This window comes from Pollicipes pollicipes, unplaced genomic scaffold (genome assembly GCF_011947565.3).
Source record: "Pollicipes pollicipes isolate AB1234 unplaced genomic scaffold, Ppol_2.1 Scaffold_7262;HRSCAF=8765_pilon_pilon_pilon, whole genome shotgun sequence".
In the NCBI taxonomy this organism is placed as follows: domain Eukaryota; kingdom Metazoa; phylum Arthropoda; class Thecostraca; order Pollicipedomorpha; family Pollicipedidae; genus Pollicipes; species Pollicipes pollicipes.
In genome coordinates, this window is record NW_023597055.1 from 19,315,069 (window position 1) to 19,337,561 (window position 22,493).

General features: G+C 46.7%; 1 protein-coding gene across 1 annotated transcript in view; it reads right to left on the bottom strand.

Annotated features, from left to right (window-relative positions):
* Positions 1-5,595: 5,595 nt before the first annotated feature.
* The window catches only part of LOC119114335 (calcium-binding protein E63-1), a 140,530-nt gene continuing 123,632 nt past the window's right edge, over positions 5,596-22,493 (bottom strand). Inside the window, exons 3-6 of the mRNA XM_037238531.1 lie at positions 19,998-20,144; positions 18,385-18,530; positions 17,420-17,531; positions 5,596-6,313 (exon numbers count right to left, since the gene is read on the bottom strand). Of these exons, the coding sequence (XP_037094426.1) occupies positions 6,105-6,313; positions 17,420-17,531; positions 18,385-18,530; positions 19,998-20,144 (614 nt within the window). The 3' untranslated portion in view covers positions 5,596-6,104. The remainder of the gene's footprint in view (positions 6,314-17,419; positions 17,532-18,384; positions 18,531-19,997; positions 20,145-22,493) is intronic.

Below are 22,493 nucleotides of genomic sequence, written 5' to 3' on the forward strand. Positions count from 1 at the left end.
CCCATATTTGATCCTGTACCTGTTATTGGAGTAAACAGAGCCATCAAACTTAACAGCTAGAAGACAATTTAGCATTAGCTCCTTGGGACAGCATGCAAATAGCAATGTGATAATCACATGATGAAACATTTGTGCCATATCTTATGAGGACATGTTGTTTATGTGAAGTATATATATATACTATTTATAATATATATTATAATAATATATATATAATAAATCAAATATATTATATATATACATATATAATATATATATATATATAATATATATATATATATATACATATTTTTCTATCCACTAAAACACCCCCCTCTTTTTGCATCTCAATCATATTTAATTTAAGGGTTGGAAACACTGATACACTTTTGGGGTTAAATGTGGTCAAGGTTGTAGCATATTATTATGGTCTGTTCAGTAAACCCATGTTTCAACTTTGGCTATGAGCTTCCTCTTACACTGTAAAAATGATGCTAGGTTTTATTCTAAGTGCCCTCTGGGAGGCATGTGTGCATAAGTCATGCTTTCTGTTATGGGATTGATTTAGGTTATAGCATTGTGACCAAATTGAAGCTTCAAAACCAGCAAGCTTCAGTTTTCAGAGCTTGCTGGGATTAACAGCTGGTGAGAAGCTGATTACCCCCATGGGACAGACAATGAGTTACAGTTACAGTTAGGGTAATAATTACAGTTCCTAGCACAATTCTGCATGATGGCCACATCAAATTAGCTAGGACCCAACACATTTGTTGTATGGCATCTGAGTTACACCAATATTATGTACCAAAGGTGGCTCATTTACAACCAGTGGCAAATATCCTGGGATGCTTTGACTTCAAATACTGTTCTGAATTACTTCATGGTGGTAAGAACAGGATGAAGACCTGAACCTGTATTAGCAACTAAGTATTATCAAGGCCATCCCAGTGAACTATACATCCAATGAGTAAAAGATGGGCCATATGATAACTGGAAATGGTGCATTTTCTTAACACACCATCTGCATGACTTCAATATGTACTTTTAAGATTGCCACTGCCACTGACAACACATCCAGCTGCTCAGATGGCATTGACAACATGCTCAGCTGCTCAGCTGGCACTGACAACATGATCAGCTGCAGGGCTATGTGGGCCATACAGCTTCACCAGCCACCCACCCTGACTGGAAGAATGGACACCACAGGGAATCAAACCTTGTACCCCTGGTTACACAGATGTACACCTTAACCACTGTACTAGCAGCATCCTAGGATTTTGGTTCTGAGCTTCTGGTCCTATGAGTTTGTAAATCAGCCTCCACTGCCATTTGCTGGCATCATTGCCAACTGTGACAGACTGTCAACCATGACGGGGACTTGTGTGTTTGTTGCGGACATATAACTAAGAAACTCTCAGGGCTAGAACTGCACGCCTACATATGAACCAACATTCACATGAAGAGCATGTCTAGCAACTTATTAACCAATCTGAAAAAAACATCCACTGCACTGGACTCCTATTCAATATTGATGCGGTGAACACTGCTTATGAATGACGCTCAGGGCACACCAAACAACACTAAATTTTCACACCATTTTTCAGTGAGCAAATGCTTCCAGATTTCCTGCCCAGAATTACCTTTGTAGCATCACACTACTTGGAACGGTGGCCCTATATGCATTAAAATTGGTGCACACTGGCACCAGAGCTGAGCATTGAACATTTATGATGTATACATACCAAAATTGCCGCATTTTACCAATGGTCAGTGGGCTATATTTGGAATAACCACGCGTTTAAATATGGCTCGTTAATAGCCTGGAAGGGTTTCAACCAGCACTGCAAAGGTTGAATGCGGCCGCCTTTCAACACTCCCACCCATTCCTTTCACAAATGTGGTAATGTCTACAGGCTACAATATACCAGTACGTGAGACTCCACCTTTGGAAACGACACCATTACGACATCTTTACTTCCTTCACAAGTAAAATCTCCCAGTAACCCCACCTGCCCTGGTTGCCGGCCTCACTCACGTGCCAAACGCCCTGCAGCCGCCTCTTCGCTAGTCCTCTGCAGGACCGGGAAACGCGAAAAATCCGCTTACTGAAGTGCGCCAGAACAAAAAAATAAAGCGTCGTGCTCGCCGACACATACTGCCCCTTGAATATGGCAGCTTACATAAATTATCGTTCTGTTAAAAAAAGACGGACAAAAAACTAACAAGTCAAAAAGGCCGCGTTCAAGGCTTTTGAGTCCGTCCATATCTTCGTTACGCATGGAGTTGGAAGGGGGTTTCGATGGACCGGAACGCTAGGGTGGCGGGGGAGGGGAGGGGGGGGGGGGTAGCGAAACATCACGCTCAGGTTTGATCGTAAGTCATAGTTGTGTTAAAATAATTTTCGAGTGGGGTGCTTTTATGTTTGGTGGAAGGGTCTTTCCAGCTGCTCCAGATTTTCGGTGGGCCAGATTCTCCTGCCTACTTTGCAGCTTTGCAATATGCTTGGCCGGATAGTGTGGAAAATGTGGGTCCAGCCAGCGGGGCAGGCTGCAAAGTGGTCAGCAAGTTATGACCCACAAAATAGCGGGAGCAAGTGAACAGCATGCTCCCACAAAAGTCACGCCCATCTTTTATTTTCTAAAACCTCGAAACTCGATACCGTTGCCTTTGTCTGGCGGCAACCAACACAACCGTCTATGTTCAGCATCTCTTGCTCAATTGGGAGCCAAAAGGACGTTAACTTATTGATTCGTCGTAGAAGTAGTAGCTGGACACGACGTAAGTAGGAGGAGGGGAGGGAGAAGGGTAACCATCGTGTGGCCAGCGGAGTTAAAAATGGTCCAAAATGCGTAACGCAATGTTTAGACAACCCCCACCCGCCCCCACGTTCTTTATAAACCTGCTCACCCGAATGAATTCTTCGGCGTTGATTCCAACGAACAGAGTTCAAGCGAAGTGCATAAATCGGCCAATCCTGCCTTCAGTCATCACGGTTTGCTCAAAGATTTTGCAAACCCAACGAAGAAATTAAACTGTACACAGGCAGCGCTGGTTGCCGAGCCAGGGGTGTCATGTTGCATATTTTCATAGGGGTGGTTCTGAGCCCCCCGCCCCCCGCCCAAATGCCGGCTTTGAGACAGGGGCGTAGTTTCGCTGAATTGGCTGGAGACTGAACAGGGAAAAAATAAAATATGCCCCAAAATACACACAGAAAAAGCTACCTTCCCATCTTTGACCCACTTTTCCCGATGTTGGGGGAAGTGGGGGGGGGGGGGGGGGGGGGGGGGAGCTGTGCCTAGAGGGCCTCAACTGAAAAGGGAACTTCACCCCCAATGCTGTTCCTAGCCATTTCAATGCATGTGAGCCAAAAGGCAATACTAGGTGAAAGAAACGCAGAACAATTATCGTAAGTTTTGGTACAGTAGGCGCCCAGACGCATCATTATTAGCATAATGCTTATGCGTGACAAGCACTATCCTGTTGGTACGTAAAGTTTCCGTTAAATCAATTCCTTCATATGACAGGCCAATGTACAGATATTTGACGAGTTTGTCACATAATACCACTCAGAATGAAATGGAGAGCAATTCACTGCAACACGCGGCAGCTTTTAAAAATACGGAGAGGCCCAGATAAAAATAAACCCATGCTTCAGTCAGCAGTGGCAGGTGCATTCGTCACGGTGCAGGAATCTCCCCGCCCTGCTGGAACCACTCTTGTTCCGATCGATGCTGTCAAGTCGTCCCAGGGCCGCCCAGAAGGGTGTACGAGTATACGAGATTCGTTACCGCTCGTATACCGCTCGTATACCGCCCAGAAGGGTATACGAGCGGTAGCCATGTACCGTTCTGAGGCGATGTTGACAAGATAGTCGTTCTCATCCCACGAGGCATCTTTTGTATAGTCATGTTTTGACGAATGCGAGATCCTGATGATGACTACTTTTGTTTTGTATCACGTTTGGTCATTTAATGGTCGTTTTAACATCATCGCAGTCTTCATTGTGCGGGAAACACACTTGTTGCTGCAAACGCTGGTTAACTTTCATCTGGGCCACCCTGTATAAACGGTATCATGGTCAACGCAAAGAGACACATAGAAACAATTGGTCTATTCCACTTTTATGCAACTTCTTCGCAAACCAGATTCAACGCTAACTTGAAAACCTGCGACACAGAATGGATACACTTAATGTTCCATGTATCCGTTCTCACGGAAAACAAAGAAATTTTAGCATGCCTTTACCATGCTTTATCACTTCAGCGTGTTATCACAACTATGGATCAGACGATTTATGCATCGTTCTCCCCATTTGCGACATAAGGACCACTTTCTCAGAAGTCACGTGGTGTATGAAATTGCAATGGTGTAAGATTAGTGAGGTCATGAAACTTTTTAAAGGTTTAGTCCAAACCTTTTGCTTGAATGCATTTCTGAAACGAGCGCCCATGCCGAGCAGTGCCTGCTTTGCGGGCCCTGACCCCATCATACAATTCTGAGTCGGCGGCAAAACTTTGCAGCGAAAGCTCAACGTGTTGCAATGCTCGCCACGGTCCATCCTGCCTCTGACGTCACATGACCATTCGCGACACCGCTGCCGCCGGCCGCGAGCTATCCCAGTGGAAAACAAATAGCAAACGCCTGAAGCGACTCAAACCCACCACGCCAAAGGTCTGTGAGTCGGAAGGCAAGCGCTCAAACCAGCTGAGTTATTGGGACGTTCTCAAGTATATTGCGGGATGAAACGATTAGACTACAGTTTGGCGGTATATCTTCCACATGGTTGCACCACCAAAAGGGCATCGAATAATTTCATCAGCACATCTCGAGCGATGTGTTCCAGACTGATATATATATATATATATATATATATGTATATATATATATATATATATATATGTATATATATATATATATATATATATATATATATATATCGGGATGATGTTGATAGCCTGTTTCGAAGAGATCTGAACATGAGCACTTCGCCGAAACGCCGAGTTCCCACAAAATAACGAATGTTTTTTATAACGTGGTTAAACCACTGCCTCCTGATATGCTGAATGGCAACAACTCTCAACATGAAAACTGCCAGCGCACACTAGGTTACAATATTTTTACAGTTACATTTACAAGGTAGAAGATTCAAGGTCTTTCTTGTTAATAGCATCTTCCAACGTGGACCAAAGCGTTGGTCACGCTACCAGCCTCTTCCACAACGGCGAATTGTAACCGAGCCTGCTTCATTAAGAACCCTGAAAATTGGAAAGGCCTTGGCATAACTGCTTCCTATCCGCGACTCCCGTGCCTGTGGTCGTGACGCGGATTGCGTTCCTTGAAAGAAGCAGTAATTGATCAACTTATATGTTACTTTGCACTGGATTCTTCCGCCAATTGCACACTCTTCTTGCAGACAGTTGGTACCTTACGCAAACGCAAGCTTTCACAGAGAACATGAGGGCTTTCCACGCTGATGTGAAGCAAAGTCTGCATGCATTGTAAATCTGCTGGAGAGGTTCCTACGTATCATGTTTTGACGCGACTCAACAATGCCGCATGCATATTTGATGAGGTGCTTTTATGATGGTTTAGAACGTTCGCGGCGAAAACGCCCCATTTAAATGTTAATAGTGAGACGAGTGCCAACACAAAATTAAAAGCAACGACGAAACCACCACGACGAAAATTTCGTGGTTGGGCTTCAAACAAATGATCTTCACTTCACGTGCGCGTGGAGTTGACAGTCCGTTCAGACGATATTCCAGCGCTGCGTTCACCCACTCAAGAACAGCTTCCGATTCAGCGTATTCGCATTCACGTGTAAAGCAGCTTGTCGAGAAACCTGCTCTAGACAAGAGAGCTTCGTTATCAGTCTGGAGAGAACCAAACCACATGCTCGCGTTTCCATGACGACCGAAATATAATTAGACAAGAGAGCTTCGTTATCAGTCTGGAGAGAACCAAACCACATGCTCACGTTTCCATGATGACCGAAATACCGATAGGTCACTTACACCTGCGTGGCACGTCCGGTCACGGAACTGCCTATTGATGCAGCACACAGCACAGCGATTCTGTTCCGGCAACACTCATCGTGGCGATCTCAGGCAGACATCTGTGAAACGTTACGGATTGGATAACGTTATGTTCCGTTCAAGGTTTGGCTGGTTTCCAGAACACTGCAGGCACAGCCGGACACTTATTCGCATCTCATGAATCTCAATGCGCTTCTCCCAGATCACAGTAGGATCGCGGAGTCTGGCAGCTTTCTTGGCAAGTCTCGCATTTGTATTCCGGCTGTTGGCAGCTTTTCGACGAAACGGTTTGCTGTTCCCTAGGGGTGATAAATACATGGAGTCATATTTCGGAATTTGCTTTTGAGAAGCTTTACCATATCTGCACAAATGCTTAAGAACTGTTCACATTCTGAGCCTATGCAAATGTTGCCGCATGTCATGTCCAGGGTACATACATTATGTAAGACTATTGGCCGGTGAATATCGTTCGTCTGTACATGCGAGTGCCAGCTGTAATCGGTTTTGGTACCACAACACTATTTAAAGCGCTCGAGACATTTCTTTGTTGTAAAATCGCCAATCTCCTGGGAACAGCATCTGCATTCTGGTAAGAAGTCCATCCGCCTCGGCTGACGCAGAAATAAGCTCTCACCCATATTTGCTGCAACAGAAATGGGTCTTTATTAAGCGTTCGCATTTCCAACAGCCGGAAACCTCATGTCATGAAACAAAGAAAAAAATGACACCACGTCGATGTGAAAGCGACATGATAACAAACCAGACGTTTTTGTCAATAATGCGTGCCGCCAACGTGGGTTTCGTAAAAATAATATCGCTTCGGCGAGAATTCTGAAATCGAGTTATTCTGCGCATGCCATGTCTCACAAATTTCGTTTTCACTGGGGCTTAAGCGCTTGGGTGAGGGTTAATTTGACCTCAGTAGGTTTTCTAGAAAAAATTCGAACAACGCGGCCTAGTCGTGCCAGACTGTGCGTAGCTGTAGGCAAATGGATAACATATATCTCGGTACAACAAATATATGCTTCTTACAATGTCGCTGACCTATGGCAGGTCAGACCGTGGCTGTCAGCGAAGGCAATTTCCAGGAAATTATTCAGTCTGATGCGACAACGGAATGCTGGATGAAGCCATACATCTATGGCGTAACTTTTTAGGTAAATAAACAGTTACATCCTGAGTATCAACAAATTCCATTGGCCTAGGGTAAGGTATGAAAGTCAGACCATGGCCTGAGCCAGCTTGCTTTTTTCTCGAGAGCTTGCTGAATGATTCAGTTTCTGGCGCTCTTTTTGATATTGCTGAGAAGAGGGATCGCAACAGACATGCTCCATGAGCTTCTTAAGGATGATGGTAGTTCACTGACCTAAAATGACCAAGATGAACATTGTGTTCTCAGGAACATATTGCCTTGCTTAACCCTTGACGCCTATTCAAATGCCAAACTAAAATCCATCTCGTAGGATTTTGGTCGCCATGAACTTGTCAAGCCAAAAGAAGTAACTTACCTTAAACCAACACCGGTAACCTTTTGCTTAGGACAGGTATCTAAGCTTATGCCGGTTGCATGAGGTTTGAGGTAAATTTGGAGACTAGCTGGACTTTAACCTCATTTGATTTTATTTCACCTGAATGTCATGACACATGCACCTTGACTTTAGTCACCAGTGAACTCACATACAAACAACCCATCTTGGGAATTTGGCGTTTCTAGCCATCTTAATTATTCAGATTTCTGGGGTCAAATTGACCTTCCTCCACACCCTAGCGAATGGTATTCAACCGGCCACCCGGACACGTGTTAAGCAATTGTTGGCAGGTCAGTCATTCACCCCAGATCGATGTGATGATGATTTGGGCTTTGGGGCGCACCGACTACTTTGGTCATATGGCGCCCATATTTACCCCAGATCAAAACGCAGTGCTAGAAAAGGCCTTAAAGGGAGTATTTCATATTTGCATGACGTTCCGAACTGAGCTTGCCAATTTGAAAAGTTCACAGCCCTGCCCATCATGAGACAAACACCCTCTAGTTTCTAAGCTATGCGCCTGCAAAGATGTGCAGACTATCTCATGTAGACAACTTCAAGGTCATTCAGACATGCATGTCACCATAAAAACGTCAATTAAATCCTGCCACCTTATTGGCCATGAAACGTTCAAACCCAAAATAAACATCAGTCCAGCGTCGAACGTCAAGTGGTTCAAATCCAGCGCTCGTGAGCACGATTTCTTAAGATAACGGATGCCAACTGGCCCTCAGTGAATGTTGGGCAGCATGTGCAATTTCCAATCACCATCTGCTTGTTTGATTGTTTGGATCATAGCTCTGTCGACCAGAAGTGATCTGTCCAGGGCTACTGGATGAAGGAGGATTAATAACGATTGGTCGGGGCTATATACGCCTGGGGTGCCAACCACCAGGGACCTCTTTGCAGGGTGTGCGCTGGCCGCCTAGTCGGTATGCCTCTTCAGGGGGCTTCTCGGCCCGCTCGTGGCTGACGTGTGCAGCCTGCCCCGCACAAGCGGGTCGTTGCGAGGATGCAGGGTGATGCAAGGCAGTGAATAAAAGGGTGCAATATCCAGTCGCGATTTGGTTGTTTGGATTAGAGTCCATTCGACCAGAAATGATCATTTCAGGGGTGCGGGCTGAAGGGAAGTGGTTTGCGGTCGGGCAGGCTGGCATGTGCCTGGGGGCCAACCACCCAGATTTAACCCGGGCACGTACCCTGGGTACCCGGCCACGGTTCCCCTTCTCACGGGGCTCTCAGCCAACTCGTGGCTGGCGCATGCAGCCTACCCCAGTCAAGCGGGCGTCGCGAGGATGCGGAATGAAGCAAGGAGCATATTTACTAAATATATAAATGATGTTGGCCAAAGAAGTCTTTCCTGTTAAAAGCATATCAATACTTATGAGTGGGCTTATTTTATGATATCTTATACTTGATTCAATATCTTCGAATGTTGAGCGTTACGCTCTTCCGTTTCTTGTCGTTAAGACAAAGCAGGAAGAATTCAAAAGGCTTGTTACGACCAAACCATTTGCAGACTGATTTTTCCGTCCCATCCGACTTGTTCAGCTCCATGCAAGGTTTACCGCAAAGCATATAGCGCGCTACGAAGAATACGATTTCCCGGCCTCTTTGACAGGAAGCGGTGGAAAGGAGACGTCACCTTGGCATTAACGGAAGGGGGGGGGGGGGGGCAACGGGACAGTGTCCACAACACCTCACCCCGTTTCATTTTCCCGCCACTTTGGGCCAGTCGTTCGATACCGGGGCAATACCAAGAGAGCCAAGTCTCTGCGATGGGTGCTCTTGTGCATCCTAACGAGCACAGTACCGAGGCCATGAAGGCGACGAGTATTCGCGGACCTGACTTGCGGCAGCTGAGAAGCCCAGCCGCATTTTAACAGCTGCCCTGCGCCCGCCCGCGAACGTCTTTGACGTAGCTTACGTCCATTCGTCCATACTTCAGAGGCCGGGGGCTGTTCCGGGAGGGCGTAGGCGGCTGTCAGGCGACAGAGTGTCTGCCGCGCCTCCAGACACGCTCTCACGCCTGACGAGACAGTTCCCCTCCCCCTCCGCCCACTATAAGCGGTGGAACGCTGGCGGCTGGCCTCTGCACTTGAGCCGCGGCGAGACAGGCGGACGAGTCCATTGCGGCAAAGAGGAGGGTCGGACAACGCTGGGGAGTCCATCACTGCCGCCTCCAGGGCTGGGGTCTGCAAGAGGACTTACCTGGCTGTGACAAGTTTGGTGAGGAGGGCTGCTGGACCTTGCGAAAGGCTTTAGCAGAAGTAACTAACCCATGGCTGGGCACCTACGCCACAGAGACAGTCTGAAGAAGTTCTGAAAGCGCCTCTGGTCTACCGGCCAGCCATTTCGATTAGCTGTTGCGGGAATGCTTGAAGTTTGCGCTAGGCTGTTCACGCTGGCAGCGACCTGGCGTCCAGATTTCTCGGAACAGGGCGGCTCATGTGGTTACCATGGCAACCTGTCTGGACATTATATTCTGCGTCGTGAAATGCACACATTCATCACGGGCTAGGTCTTAAGATAGTGTTTTTCCATTGCACCGTTAATAACATTACCCACCAAAAAACGCAACTGACATACCTTGCCCGACACGCTTGCTGTATTTTCTACACATGCTAAATCAAATTTGTCGGTAATGCCAATTCTCTCGAAATCCCTCGGCACTGGTCAGAATTTCTATTTCAAGAAACCGGTCCCTTTTTAACCCTGAAATCCTTTTGCCCGCGCCTTGCTGGCCTGCTGGCTTGAGGCAGCATGTCTTATTCTTGTCCCGAAATGGTAGAGTGCATTTTGTACTATGCTTCTAATATATTTTAGTCCTGTAACATACCAACCATTAAATGCAATTTTACTCAGGTGCTGTCCAAACAGGATATTGTTAAATCTGGCCAATATCCAGTGTCTTCAAAATATAAAATCAATAAATTTCACAAGGATGCTGTACCCACACCGAGACCTGCTGTTAGAAATCAACTATGAACTGCAGAGAACTGAACATCTTCACATGATGTTCAATTCACTGAAATGGAAGCAAACCTGTACTGGCCACACTTTGGGCATGATAAATAAAAGTTTATAATCTGGATATGTTCAGTCCCATGCCGCTTCACAGCCACGTAACACATATTGTTGGACAGGCACCTACACAAAATTGGTATGCCTTATCCGAATGCCTCCACTGAGTGCAGCCACCTTCTATTCACATCTCACGTTATTCACCACCACATGTCACACTCAGATTCACCTACACTTACCAGCTCCTCACAATCCCTTCTGCTAACACACACCAGGACACCAATCCAGATGATTGACGACGCTCAGTGCCGTGATGGCGCACGTTTTTAGGCGGACCGCGCCACGCTGACGGTCATGAAATAATGTACAGCGATGATAATGACTTGATTTGTTTTAAATTATCGTATCTGCAACATACTTATTCTTACGAGGAAAAGGGTGTCTTAAGTTGAATCAATGAATCAAATTACATGCATTATTCCCTTTATCAACAAATCTGATACACAAACTCAAACTTAAACGAAGAACTTAGCACTCAGTCGACGACACCGTGACGTCATACACGACTCATATGGCCAGTTAACGCCTTCAGAGGCGTCCAAATTTTCTTTTGCGCAGAGGAAACTACGCAGTGGGGACGAGGGCACACTGAAAACTGAATGAAAGGAGCCTTAAAAAAATTGGGAGTCCAGGCCATCGACAAAATTATTTATTTTTCAGTGTTTTAATGCGCGGAAGGTCATGGCGCTCGGGTTTCATTCGTAAAAGCAACAATCACGTTAGCATCGTTCGGCTGGTTTTATCAAACTGTCCGAAAAAAGTTTTGGCAGCTGTATGGGCCGATATTGAGATGGAATTATCCACGTCGTTTTCCGTGGACGTTGTAAGTAGACACACTAAGTGTGGCAGCCTCAGTCATCTTAACGATTTGGTGCGGAAAGTACCAGAAACACTAATTTTGATCTACTAGCTCAATTAAGGGATTGGGTAACTGCTCTCTCGCTCCCTCCCTGCTGCGCCGTCACTGTCTACGCCTACAACAAAAGGGTTCCTGCAAGCGTGCAAAGGGCCACACTGACATGTAAAGGGGGCCCAGCCTGATATGACAGTAGTAATAGCCTTATTCCTCGGAGAAAAAAACAACAACATTACAATGAAGACATAGATGGACTGATATTTTGGCAACAAACATTTATTGAAACAATAGCAGAAGGACATTCAAAATTGCCTGCCTGTGATCCTTCTGGATTTTTTCTTTTTTTAAACAGCAAGCCACATTTTTTACAGGACACCACTCATTCATTCAAACATTCAGGGATTAAACAAAGAGCGATTGCCAGTCATTACCAAGATACAGTACATGTCTTAAATTTGGAATACGCGAAAATACGTGTGCATGAAACAAATTCAAGCAAACAGGCATCACGTATCACACTTCATTCAAACATATAAGCGAATTGAAGTAAACAGGCATCACACATCACGCATCAATTATACATGCGAGCGGTTTCAATTGAACAGGCATCGAACATCACGCGTCAGGCATCATTTACATATGTAAACGGTTTTAAGCTAGCACACTTCACACATCAAAGCATGTATCGCGTTCGCATAATCGGCCATGATGAGCCCTGTAAGCTAAGATGTAGTCGCCGACTTTTTATAAGAATAGATTCACTTATTTTGCTGTCTGGGTGATCATGTGCCCTATAGATGACTTTGGGTCCTAAAAAGGACATAGGATCCATACTTCCCTCCGTGTCAGCCTGAAAGTGTTTTGCCAAAAAAGTCACCAAAAGGGGTATCCCCTGTTTCGGTTTTAGCGTCTCGTAGGTGTTTGTTATATCTCAAACGAATAGGGAGCATGGACTCCCCGATATAGACTCTGTCCCTGCCATGTTTTTCGCAGAGTTTATACTTGATTTCATAAACCACGTTTTTCCGTGCAAACCCCTTGAAGCCCGGGCTTGCATAAATGACATCTTTTGCCGCCCGGACACATAGGCTTTAAGATGAATTGACGTTAATTTAGTCTAGTTTCTTGATTGGTCTTAGACTAGTCTTGAAATAGCCTCAAATGTGAAATATTCATTTCCAGAAAGTGCCATAACCGAGTATGTGAGTACCGGAAGAGTTTTTAAAGTGGCGGATAGATATGAAAGAACACCATGTCAAAAACCCAAAACACCAGCAATTTACGATGTTTGGCCCAGCGAACACCTTCAACACCGTGCTTTAGGTTCTATGCGGGTTTGATTTACTTCAAATAAGTGCAACGACGGCTAGTTTGGCAGCACCTCAACGTAATACAAACGGACCATGGTGCGACCAGTGGCACATTGTAGTGGGAAATGGATTAGACCAACTGGTAAAATGTCAAACAGGATGGAAGTCAAGTGGCAAAAGGCTAAAAGATAGTAGTCAAACGCAAAAGATCAAATAGGGACACGTAAAATGGGATTAAAGTCAAATGGATAAAAGTAAAACGACAAAAAGTCAATAGGACAACAAACCAAATGGCAAAAAGTCAAATTCTAAAAGATCAAAAGATAAAAGTCAAATGTAAAAAGTCAAAAGATAAAAGTGAAATGTAAAATATCACAGAGGTGAAAGCCAAAAGGGATAAGGACTACATCAATACTAGCCTTCCCACCTGCCTCCCACTTCCCTTGTAGCCTTCCCCACTGGAATGTAAAAGGGAAAAGACAACTGTAAGAAATCCAAGTTAAAATGAACGAGTTGTCTGGAAGCTCTGAAGCAATTAAGCTAAAAAAGCTTTCGTTCATTGCGCAGGACATTTTCAGCTTAACACGCGCTTGGGTGGCGCTCAATTTAACCCCCTAGATATTTTTTGGGGAATAGTTTCCGAACGGCGCAGCGTAGCCACTCCAAAGTCTGCGCAGCTTTAGACAACTGAATAGCGGATCTATCCGTATCACACATTTGTATGTACCTTGTAAGGTCACTGACCTACAGCAGGTCAAATTCAGGCCATGGATTCAGCAAATCGATTTCTAAGGAGTCTTTCAATCTAGTGCAACAGCGGTGTGTTAGACGTAGCCATTCATTTCTGAGATGCTTTCTTAGGCAACACATTAATGGAGAAAAAACATTGATCTAGAGTCAGGTATGTAGGTCGTATCTACGCTAAAACCAACTTGTTTTGCTACTCTAGAGCTTCCTGTATGAGGAAATTCTGGTGCTCATTTCGAATTTACTAATAGCAGGAAGCGCGTTATACATGCTCCATGGACTTCTTAAAGGTCAGAGCAGGCCGCTGACCTAAAGTGACCCAGGTCATCACTTTGTTTTTAGGGACATACTGCCTAGCGTAATCTTTATTGCTTGTTCAAATGCAAAACCCAAAGCATTTTTGCATGCTTTTGGTCACCATGACCTTCGAAAGGTCAAACAAGGCCACTGACCTTAAATGAGAATGTAGCCTTTTGCTTAGAACAAGTATCCAGGTTTTGGAGCACTTTTATACCAACCAACCAACCAACAACGTTTGACATTGCTTGACCTTATCTGAACCGAGGTCATGACCTCAGAACCTTACACTTTGGTCCAAGTGAGATCACATAAATGCAAACGCATCCTGCAATTTTGTGTTTCTAGTTCTCTTAGTGTTTTTGAGATTTCAGGGGGCCAAATTGCTTCTCCCCCGAACCAAGAGCATGCAACCGGCCACCCGTGCGCGTGTTTAATCCAGGGAACTTCACGACCTCTGCATAGCTATGACGCCTGTGCGTGTCATTTACGATCAGGCTGGTCCTCGTTAGGTGTTCAGCGCATTTGCGAGGAACATTATTGTCATAAATAGGACAGAAGTAATGGCCTTGTTCTTCGGAGAAAATCAGCTTGAAACTTAAATTGAAGATATTGGAGCAGGCATCAGATTTGATGAAACAAGCTCATTTTTAACCATTGGTATACTTTTAAGCAGAAAAACCGCTCTAGACAACACAATCTCTCTGTTTAGTAAATATGCGGCTCAGAATGTCACAGCGCCTTGCATAACATTGATTGAGGGCCATTTAACAGTCGTTATGTCTGGAAATCGACTCACGAACGCCAGCTACGAACAACTGCACCATTCTATTTTTATTGGCATTGATCAACGCATGGCCTACAAAGTGACGGGATTTGAATTGTGCTACCATGACGCCATGAATGCCAAGGTGACCTTGAAATACTCTCACCGAAATAGTCTCCCCATCTTAACGGGCGCGTGGCTAAAAAACTAAATGGGTTTAGATCTTAGGAACGGCAGGGCTGTGAACTGCACCGAATGATCTTCAAGATGGCTATGTTAGTTAAAAAACCCACAGGAATATGTAGCAATGCTTTAAAGGGTGTGTTCCAAATTTCGATGGGGTCTTGAACCGAAATAACCATGTTGAAGATAATTAAATGTCTTTTACAGCCTTGCCGTTTTCAATACCTAAGCCCCTATAGTTTCTGAGCGACACGCCCACGAAGATGTGCAGACTGTTTCAAGGTCACACAGGCATCCATAACGCCATAATAACGTTCTTCAAATCTTGCCGATCCATCATCCATGCGGAGATCAAGGCCAAAGAAAATATAGTTGTCGAGTCGTTCATATCTAACATTCGTGAGCACGATTTCCAGATATATCTACCGTCAATTGGCTCTCATTCAATGTCGTGAACGGTGCGATGACGTAATTAAACAATGACTTATTGACGAGCAGATGTACTTAACAGAGGAATTGCTTTGTCTAGGGCAGCCTTTTCCACTTACAAGCGTACCAAGAGTTCTAGATGAGCTCATTGTATTGTATCTGATACTTGTTTCGATCTTCAAATGCGGAACATTTCCTTTTGCAGTGACGTAAGAATGACCTGTTTTGGAAGGGTCACAGTGGCCGTAATCGATGTCTAATCATAACCCGATATCCCCACGGTGTGATCGGAACTCCAGATATCTGATGCGCTTCAGAGCGATCACGGGAAGCGTTCGAGGGGTGCTTGGACAGCGCGTGGAGCGACATCGTGCTGGAGGACAGAGATGCATCTCGGCCGTGCCTTTGCTTGGATGACCCGCAGTGTTCTCTAGCTATGGAGAGCAATGCTGGCGCGCGCTGTGCGAGACGAGGAAGAGGTGTCCCTTTTGTTTGTTCTGTCCCAGACCCTCTTCGTAAAAATTGCTCAGCAAGTCGAGTGTAAGTCAGCACAGTCGGTGCTGATTTTCATTGAACGAGCCCTGTGTGGGATCCATCAGTCTCCAAGAATACCGAAGAGAGCCCAGGAGCTGATGAAAAGGTTCGCTTAGTGGACGAAGCAGCTGCTATAGCAGGTGGACTTGCCCGTGCTAGGAATGCGGGTAATGGATCTGGATTGACGCTGTCGCCGGCCCCCGGTACGACACTGGTATTTTTCTTGAGGGTCCGAACTTGTCGACCCGGGTCAGTTCTTGTTTATTCATTTAAAGTGTTCAATGTCTTGTGGTCTGTCGAAGTTTGGTGCCATTCTGTTTAACTGCCGGCTTATTTCGCATTCCGGATGTTCCACATGACCAGGTCGCTGCGATCCATTTTTTGTCGAAATTTCAGTGTCGTCAGTCTTTGTCGAGATGCTACGCTTGCCAAGTTTCCAGCTGGGGGAAAGACTGGCTGGCCCTGTAGTCGACGTGATCGGTTTGCTGATGCCGGGCAGTTTGATGAGGTCAGCGGGACCATTTGTCGTCTGCTCAAGTTTGAAGCCAGTAATTTCAAGCGTAGAACCTGACTTGACTTGTAGTTAGACCATCTGATGCATGCGTTTTGTTAACTGATGCTGGACAGCTGGGTTAGCTTGTGACTAATTTCTGAGTTTGGATGCTTTAAATGTCAAAGGAAACCCTGATTTGCCCACATTGTATGTATGTCTGATCGAAAGGAATGCAAGTTGTACAGGTGTGACGATCGGTTGACCGTCACACCGTCACGGTCGGTTGACCGTCACACCGTCACGGTCGGCTGACCGTCACACCGTCACGGTCGGTTGACCGTCACACCGTCACGGTCGGCTGATCGTCACACCGTCACGGTCGATTGGCCGTCACACCGTCAAGGTCAGTTGACCGTCACACCGTCACGGTCGGTTGACCGTCACACCGTCACGGTCGGCTGACCGTCACACCGTCACGGTCGGCTGACCGTCACACCGTCACGGTCGGTTGACCATCACACCGTCACGGTCGGCTGATCGTCACACCGTCACGGTCGGCTGACCGTCACACCGTCACGGTCGGTTGACCGTCACACCGTCACGGCCGGTTGACCGTCACATCGTCACGGTCGGTTGACCGTCACACCTGTACAGTTTGCATTCCCTTTGTCCAGCTTGCATTTAGAGGAATGCGAGGTGAGCAAACGCGACTCCATTTATGGAGTATTTTAATCGCGGCGTATCATCAGCAGATCAAATGGATATCCATCATAGTTTGAAGAGACTCCTGCAAAAGGGATATGACACCATTCCCTAAAACGACGCTGTGCAGGGATGCGATTTGTCCCGCTCTGCACTGGAATTTTTTTGGCGTAATTTTCGGTGTAAAAAAAAACTCCTTGATTGCTCCTTAAAAGGTGTCTACACCGCTCCCTAAAACGACACCGCGCAGGGATGCGATCTGGACGACCGAGCAAAGGAGGTTTTTGGAACGTTTTTTCAGTGCATATTGACCCTCAAGTCTTCCGTTTCTTTCAGTTCGTTTAGGCTGGTCAGTTTCACAACTGATATAGCGTCAGCACAAGTTTAAAAAATCAGACTCACCCTGGCCCATCACGTGTATTCCTCACGATCGGGTATAATCCAGCCAGCGAGGAGCTCCGCGTCCCAGTCTCACCTTCGTAATTAATTCTGCCATCCTTGTCGGCGTCGGCCATCTCAATAAGCGAACTCAACTCCGATTCCGTCATCCGCTCCTCTATCAGCTCCATAGCCCGCCGCAGCTCGTCCTGCAGCGGCACGCGGGGTCATGTGACACGGGCGGATGACGCGAGTGAAACGACACGGGGTCAGATGAAGTGGGGTCAGATGACACTAAGTCAGCTGGCACGGGATGACATGAAGTGTGGCCAGATCAAATGAGTTAGGACGGCGAACGGGCTGAAATGTCCCGGGTTTAGGTGCCGCGCGGTCAGATGACGCGTCGTCCCACGCGGGGTCACTCCGGTCACACGGGTCACCTGACAACGTCTCACTCAGCGGGACCCGCATCAGGCTGAGAGGCCAGCAAACCAATCTGAAGAGAATGTGTTGTGAAAAGCCGGCCAGCGTAGTCTGGAACATTGCACTAGCGTGGTAATACAAACGAAAAAATGCTGGATGCGTTGTTGAGGCTCAGCAGAGTTCAGGTCAATGACTGGCTCATTGACAGTCTTATGTGCTCAAGTTGGCGCTGCGAAGTTGGCAGGGAAAGGCCCGAGGAGCAGGCGGATGGGGAGGAGGGCATGGGAAACTTTTGGAGGTACGTATTAGGAAAAGTTTGAGACTTTTGGCGGGGCCTGACATTCGCCCTTCAGCTATTTACCGGCCAAATTCTAAAAGCTAAGTAGACAAACACATTTCGTTTGATGTGTGTGGCTAAAACATTAATTTGGGTTGTCGGTATAACACCTTTGCAAGCGGTTCTAATTGATCGTTTACGTATTATGTGACCATTATCACCACTTGCATTACACGAATCACTTCCACCTATGAGCCTTTGCTACAAACACTCGGGACCAATTAGTCCAATATGGCAAGATCATCCGGCGTGTCTCATCCACGTTCCAGCAGCGGCACAGCGCCGTCCGTCACTACACCCACCATGGTGATGTAGCCGTTGCCGTCTTTATCGAAGAGGCGGAACGCTGCGAAGAGGTCGTTGGTCATGTCTGGCGTCTTGTCGGCCGACAAGGTCTGCATCTTGAGAAACCAGGTGATGAACTGCGCCTCACTGATCAGGCCGCCAGCTGCGAACAGAGACGCAGCGGCGTGGGTTCGATTCTGGCACGCATAACTTTTTGACGGGGCGTGTGGCTGCTGGACGCTTGCTGCATACCACCAGGGAAAAAAATGCAGGGCTAGAAGGAAGTCTGGTGCATACATTGCAGTAAAGTGCTAGTATTCCACTAAATATGCATTTGTGCGTTAGAATTCAATGTTACACAAAACTTTTGGCAGCCTGTGCCTGAGGGCAGCTTTGGGCAGATGCTATAATGACGAATGCTTTTAAAATTTACATAAAGATTATGTTCATAATTTTTGTAACAAGCTCTCAAGGAGTTGCATGCTGTATAATACTGATAGCACGCATCCCCTGTTAGCATAAATTCAGCATGTTCCACAGACGGATGATATGAGACGCCTGAACCGGTCCGGCCTCCAACGCACGACCATCCAATTTCCGATCCGAAACGTTGCCGACTGAGCTTCTGAAACCGCGCGGCATGTCCCTAAAGTCGGAGAATTCACGGCGCGCCGTGCGCGAGAATTTTGACCGGAACGCCTTGCGAGTTTGGCTTCTCGTCACAGAAAAGAGTCGAACGTATCGGCACTACATCGATAAGTCGGTAATCGGTAAGGCCGCATCAAAAACAGCACCATTTGCCAGCTCTTTGAAGATCGGTTTACTGCGACGCACTTTTGTGTTGTCTAGTTGGGACGTAATTAAACTTTGGCCAGCCTTCGCCGCTGTTGGCCGCGCAGCCCCGGAAATTACTTTTGCCTTCCAATTATATAAAATATCCGCCCTGACAGCATCACGGGCTGGGAGAGAAACATAATCCAGCCTCATCTCGATATACCAGCAGTGTGCAGCACGCGTCATTATTTTTTTCAGCACCAGGAAGCTGTGAAAGCTCACTTATTGGCTGTGCGGCTCAACCGATGACGTCATGATCGCTTGGATGAGTCCATTTTACGAACCTATCCCGGCGACCGCGGGCAGATGCGACGCGGGTGCACGGCTCTTCTAGAAAGGGCGGGTGTTAGTTATGGGGCCTGAGAACAAGGAAGATTCGCTCGTGTTCCTCTGTGGACACGTTAATGATGTGTGAGGTGCTCTCGGAATGGGCTTCTCTGCATGCGCGCGGCCAGGACCCCGCATGGGAATTTCCCCCCCCCCCCCCCCTCTCTCGTCAGAATGCAGCACAACTTTTTTCTTATGACAACTTCTTCTCATGACACTTTTGACAGATGGCACTTCCTCACACAGCTTTTTTTAAGGCAGTCGAGATGTGATTTTTTTCAAAATCACATCTGCCCCCTTCATTCCATAGTCCTGAGACATCCCCTACACAGATTTCTGTCTTTCACTCCATAGTTCCTGAGATGGTCCTCAGATCCATCCTTTTCCTTCATACTTTGGTACTGAACCCATGGTAAGACGTTTGACCCTTAGCGTGATGCTGCTGCCCCGGTCAGTGCCAGCCCCTCACCGTTCTCGCCCGCTGACGTCATGAGGTCTCCGATGAGGGCATCATCGACGTCGATGTCCAGTTTGTCCTGCAGCATCCGCTTCAGCTCGTCGGCGGTGATGCTGCCGTCGCCGTTCTTGTCCGTTAGTCGGAACACCATCTTCAGTTCTGTCGTCGCCGGTCATCACGCGGTCAGAAACAAGGACGATTCTAGGTCGTCATTTCTTGCAACAGGCTGAGAGGAAGTGGATTCTCTACGTGCACATCGACGCTTTCCCTATCAGTCCGCGTTATGAAAAAAGGTGAATCAGAACAAGGGTCGGAGCTTAAACTGCGTGACCATCGACGGTCAAATCTGGCCATAATGGTCAGCTTGACCAATGTTGACCTGAGAAGACATGACCTTGCGAGCCACCAGAACGATGGTAATGACCTTCAGAGTTGCAAGATCAGAAAATTGCTCCAGAAAACGTCTGTAGAGTGCATGTCCTGTGAGAAGCGTTAGGCCATTTTTAGCCAAATGCCACCCGCATGACCTGAACAACTAGGTTATAGGCCATGAACCATGAGGTTCAGAACTCTCACAATTGTCTAAAATGTGTAAAAATTAGTTTAGAGAACACGGCTAAAATTTCAGCACCGCGCGCAAAGCCGTTCAGAAATTACTCTGGAAAAAACTTGGGGAACATTTCAGAGAACTCCCACACTTTCGTAGTGCGAGGGTAAGTGGACGTAGCTTTTGCTTAATTTTGTCATTCAACGCAATTGGAGCATTACCCAAGCAAAAATATGTCCTCAGGAGCACCCATCATTGGTGAATGATGCTTCTTATGGATGCTGATGGGTGCTATGATACCAGTGATCACACATACGTACATTCTAACGGTATGTCAAAGCGTGCCCCGGCCGCGTTTAAGAGGTCCTAACGACTCTATCCAGCGCTAAAGAGGCCCTGAGCACCCTACCCAGCCAACAAGAGGCCCCGACGACCCGACCCAGCGTGTAAGCAGCCCTGATGACCCGGCCCAGCAAACAAGAGACCATGATGACCCGACCCAGCGCATAAGCAGCCCTGATGACCCGGCCCAGCGAACAAAAGCTGGAGAGCATGACCTGACATAAGCACGAACATGACCCGACCCAGCGTATAAGAGCCCCTGATGACCAGACCCCAGCGTATAACAGGCCCTGTTTACCGGGCCATCTTTGAACAACCGGCCATGTCATACTGGGATCACAGGCCATGACCTGAGCTCGCCATACCTTTGAGTTCGTTGTCCGACACCATGCCGCCCGCTGTCCTGTAACAAAATAGCAAGTGTTTTGTCAGTTATATTGTGGTCAGTATGGATCACGCCAATAGCAAGTCTGAGTGATATACAATTAGCAATGTCCTTCTGTCTCGAGCTCACAATCGTGGCGTACAGTTCTTACAAATTAAGACGCGTTGCAGTCAAATAAGTACCCTCCATCCCTCCATCCTTTCCTCCGCAAATTAAACCAGTTTCAAGTAATGATATTTGGTATTTGCTTGCTATAATAATGCCAAATACGGCACACGCACCATCAGAGGCAGGGACGGTTTTACACGGCTGCCCTGAAAGGCAGTGGTTACCAGGTTCAAAATCTGGCTGAATGCCCTGAGGCATTCCGCTGCTATGCAAACTGCAGACTTAAAAACCATCTCCTAAGTTGAGAGCCATCGGGACGTTGACTGCTCTGGCAGCGATGTTCAGGTGTACCGAACAAGTTCTTTAACAAACTTTTCTCTGAAGTGGTTTTCAACTCCCGATATTTGATCCTGCACGCATGTTGTCTTCAATCTTGAGGTATGTAAAGACATATGAGGTAAAATTTTGATTAACTGTAGACGGATGGCTGCTGATGATAAAGGCTAATGGCAATTATGCCAAATAAATTGTTCCCCAACGCAAATATGTGCTTGTGGCTGCGCGCACAGTATCCAGACGACTGCTGTCTCCAACGCCTGCAGCCTCCGGGCGCCTGCAGCCTTCAGACGCCTGCGGAATCTAGGCGCCTGCAGCATCCAGAAACCTGCAACCTCCAAACGCCTACAGCATGCGCTTGCGCCTTGTGCCCGAAGATAGCTCCATGACTAGGCTCGGCATCAGTGATAGTGTTTACGCATGCGCCATTCCTGAATTCAGGGAATGCTCCCGCATCTTTCAAAAATATTTGAAAATTGCACTCCAAAGAATCGCACTCGCAAGTGCCCAATGCCGCCTCACTGACTCAACCACCTCGACGAACCTGGTTCTGAAAAGTGTGTTCCCTGAAGGGGAGATTATTTTACCTTTTTATGCTTTGGCCATGCTAATATATCTCGTCTAGTTAGGGCGTCTGGAAAGGGTGGGCCTCAAAGGCCATTAATGTTATGTGAAAGTATTTTAAATTCGCCATAAAAAGCTATTTTATAGTCAACTTCAGAAAATGTGAAAAAACGTGCAATGCAGAAAACGAGCGAAAAGGTATTCAAACGCATAAAGTGGTACATTC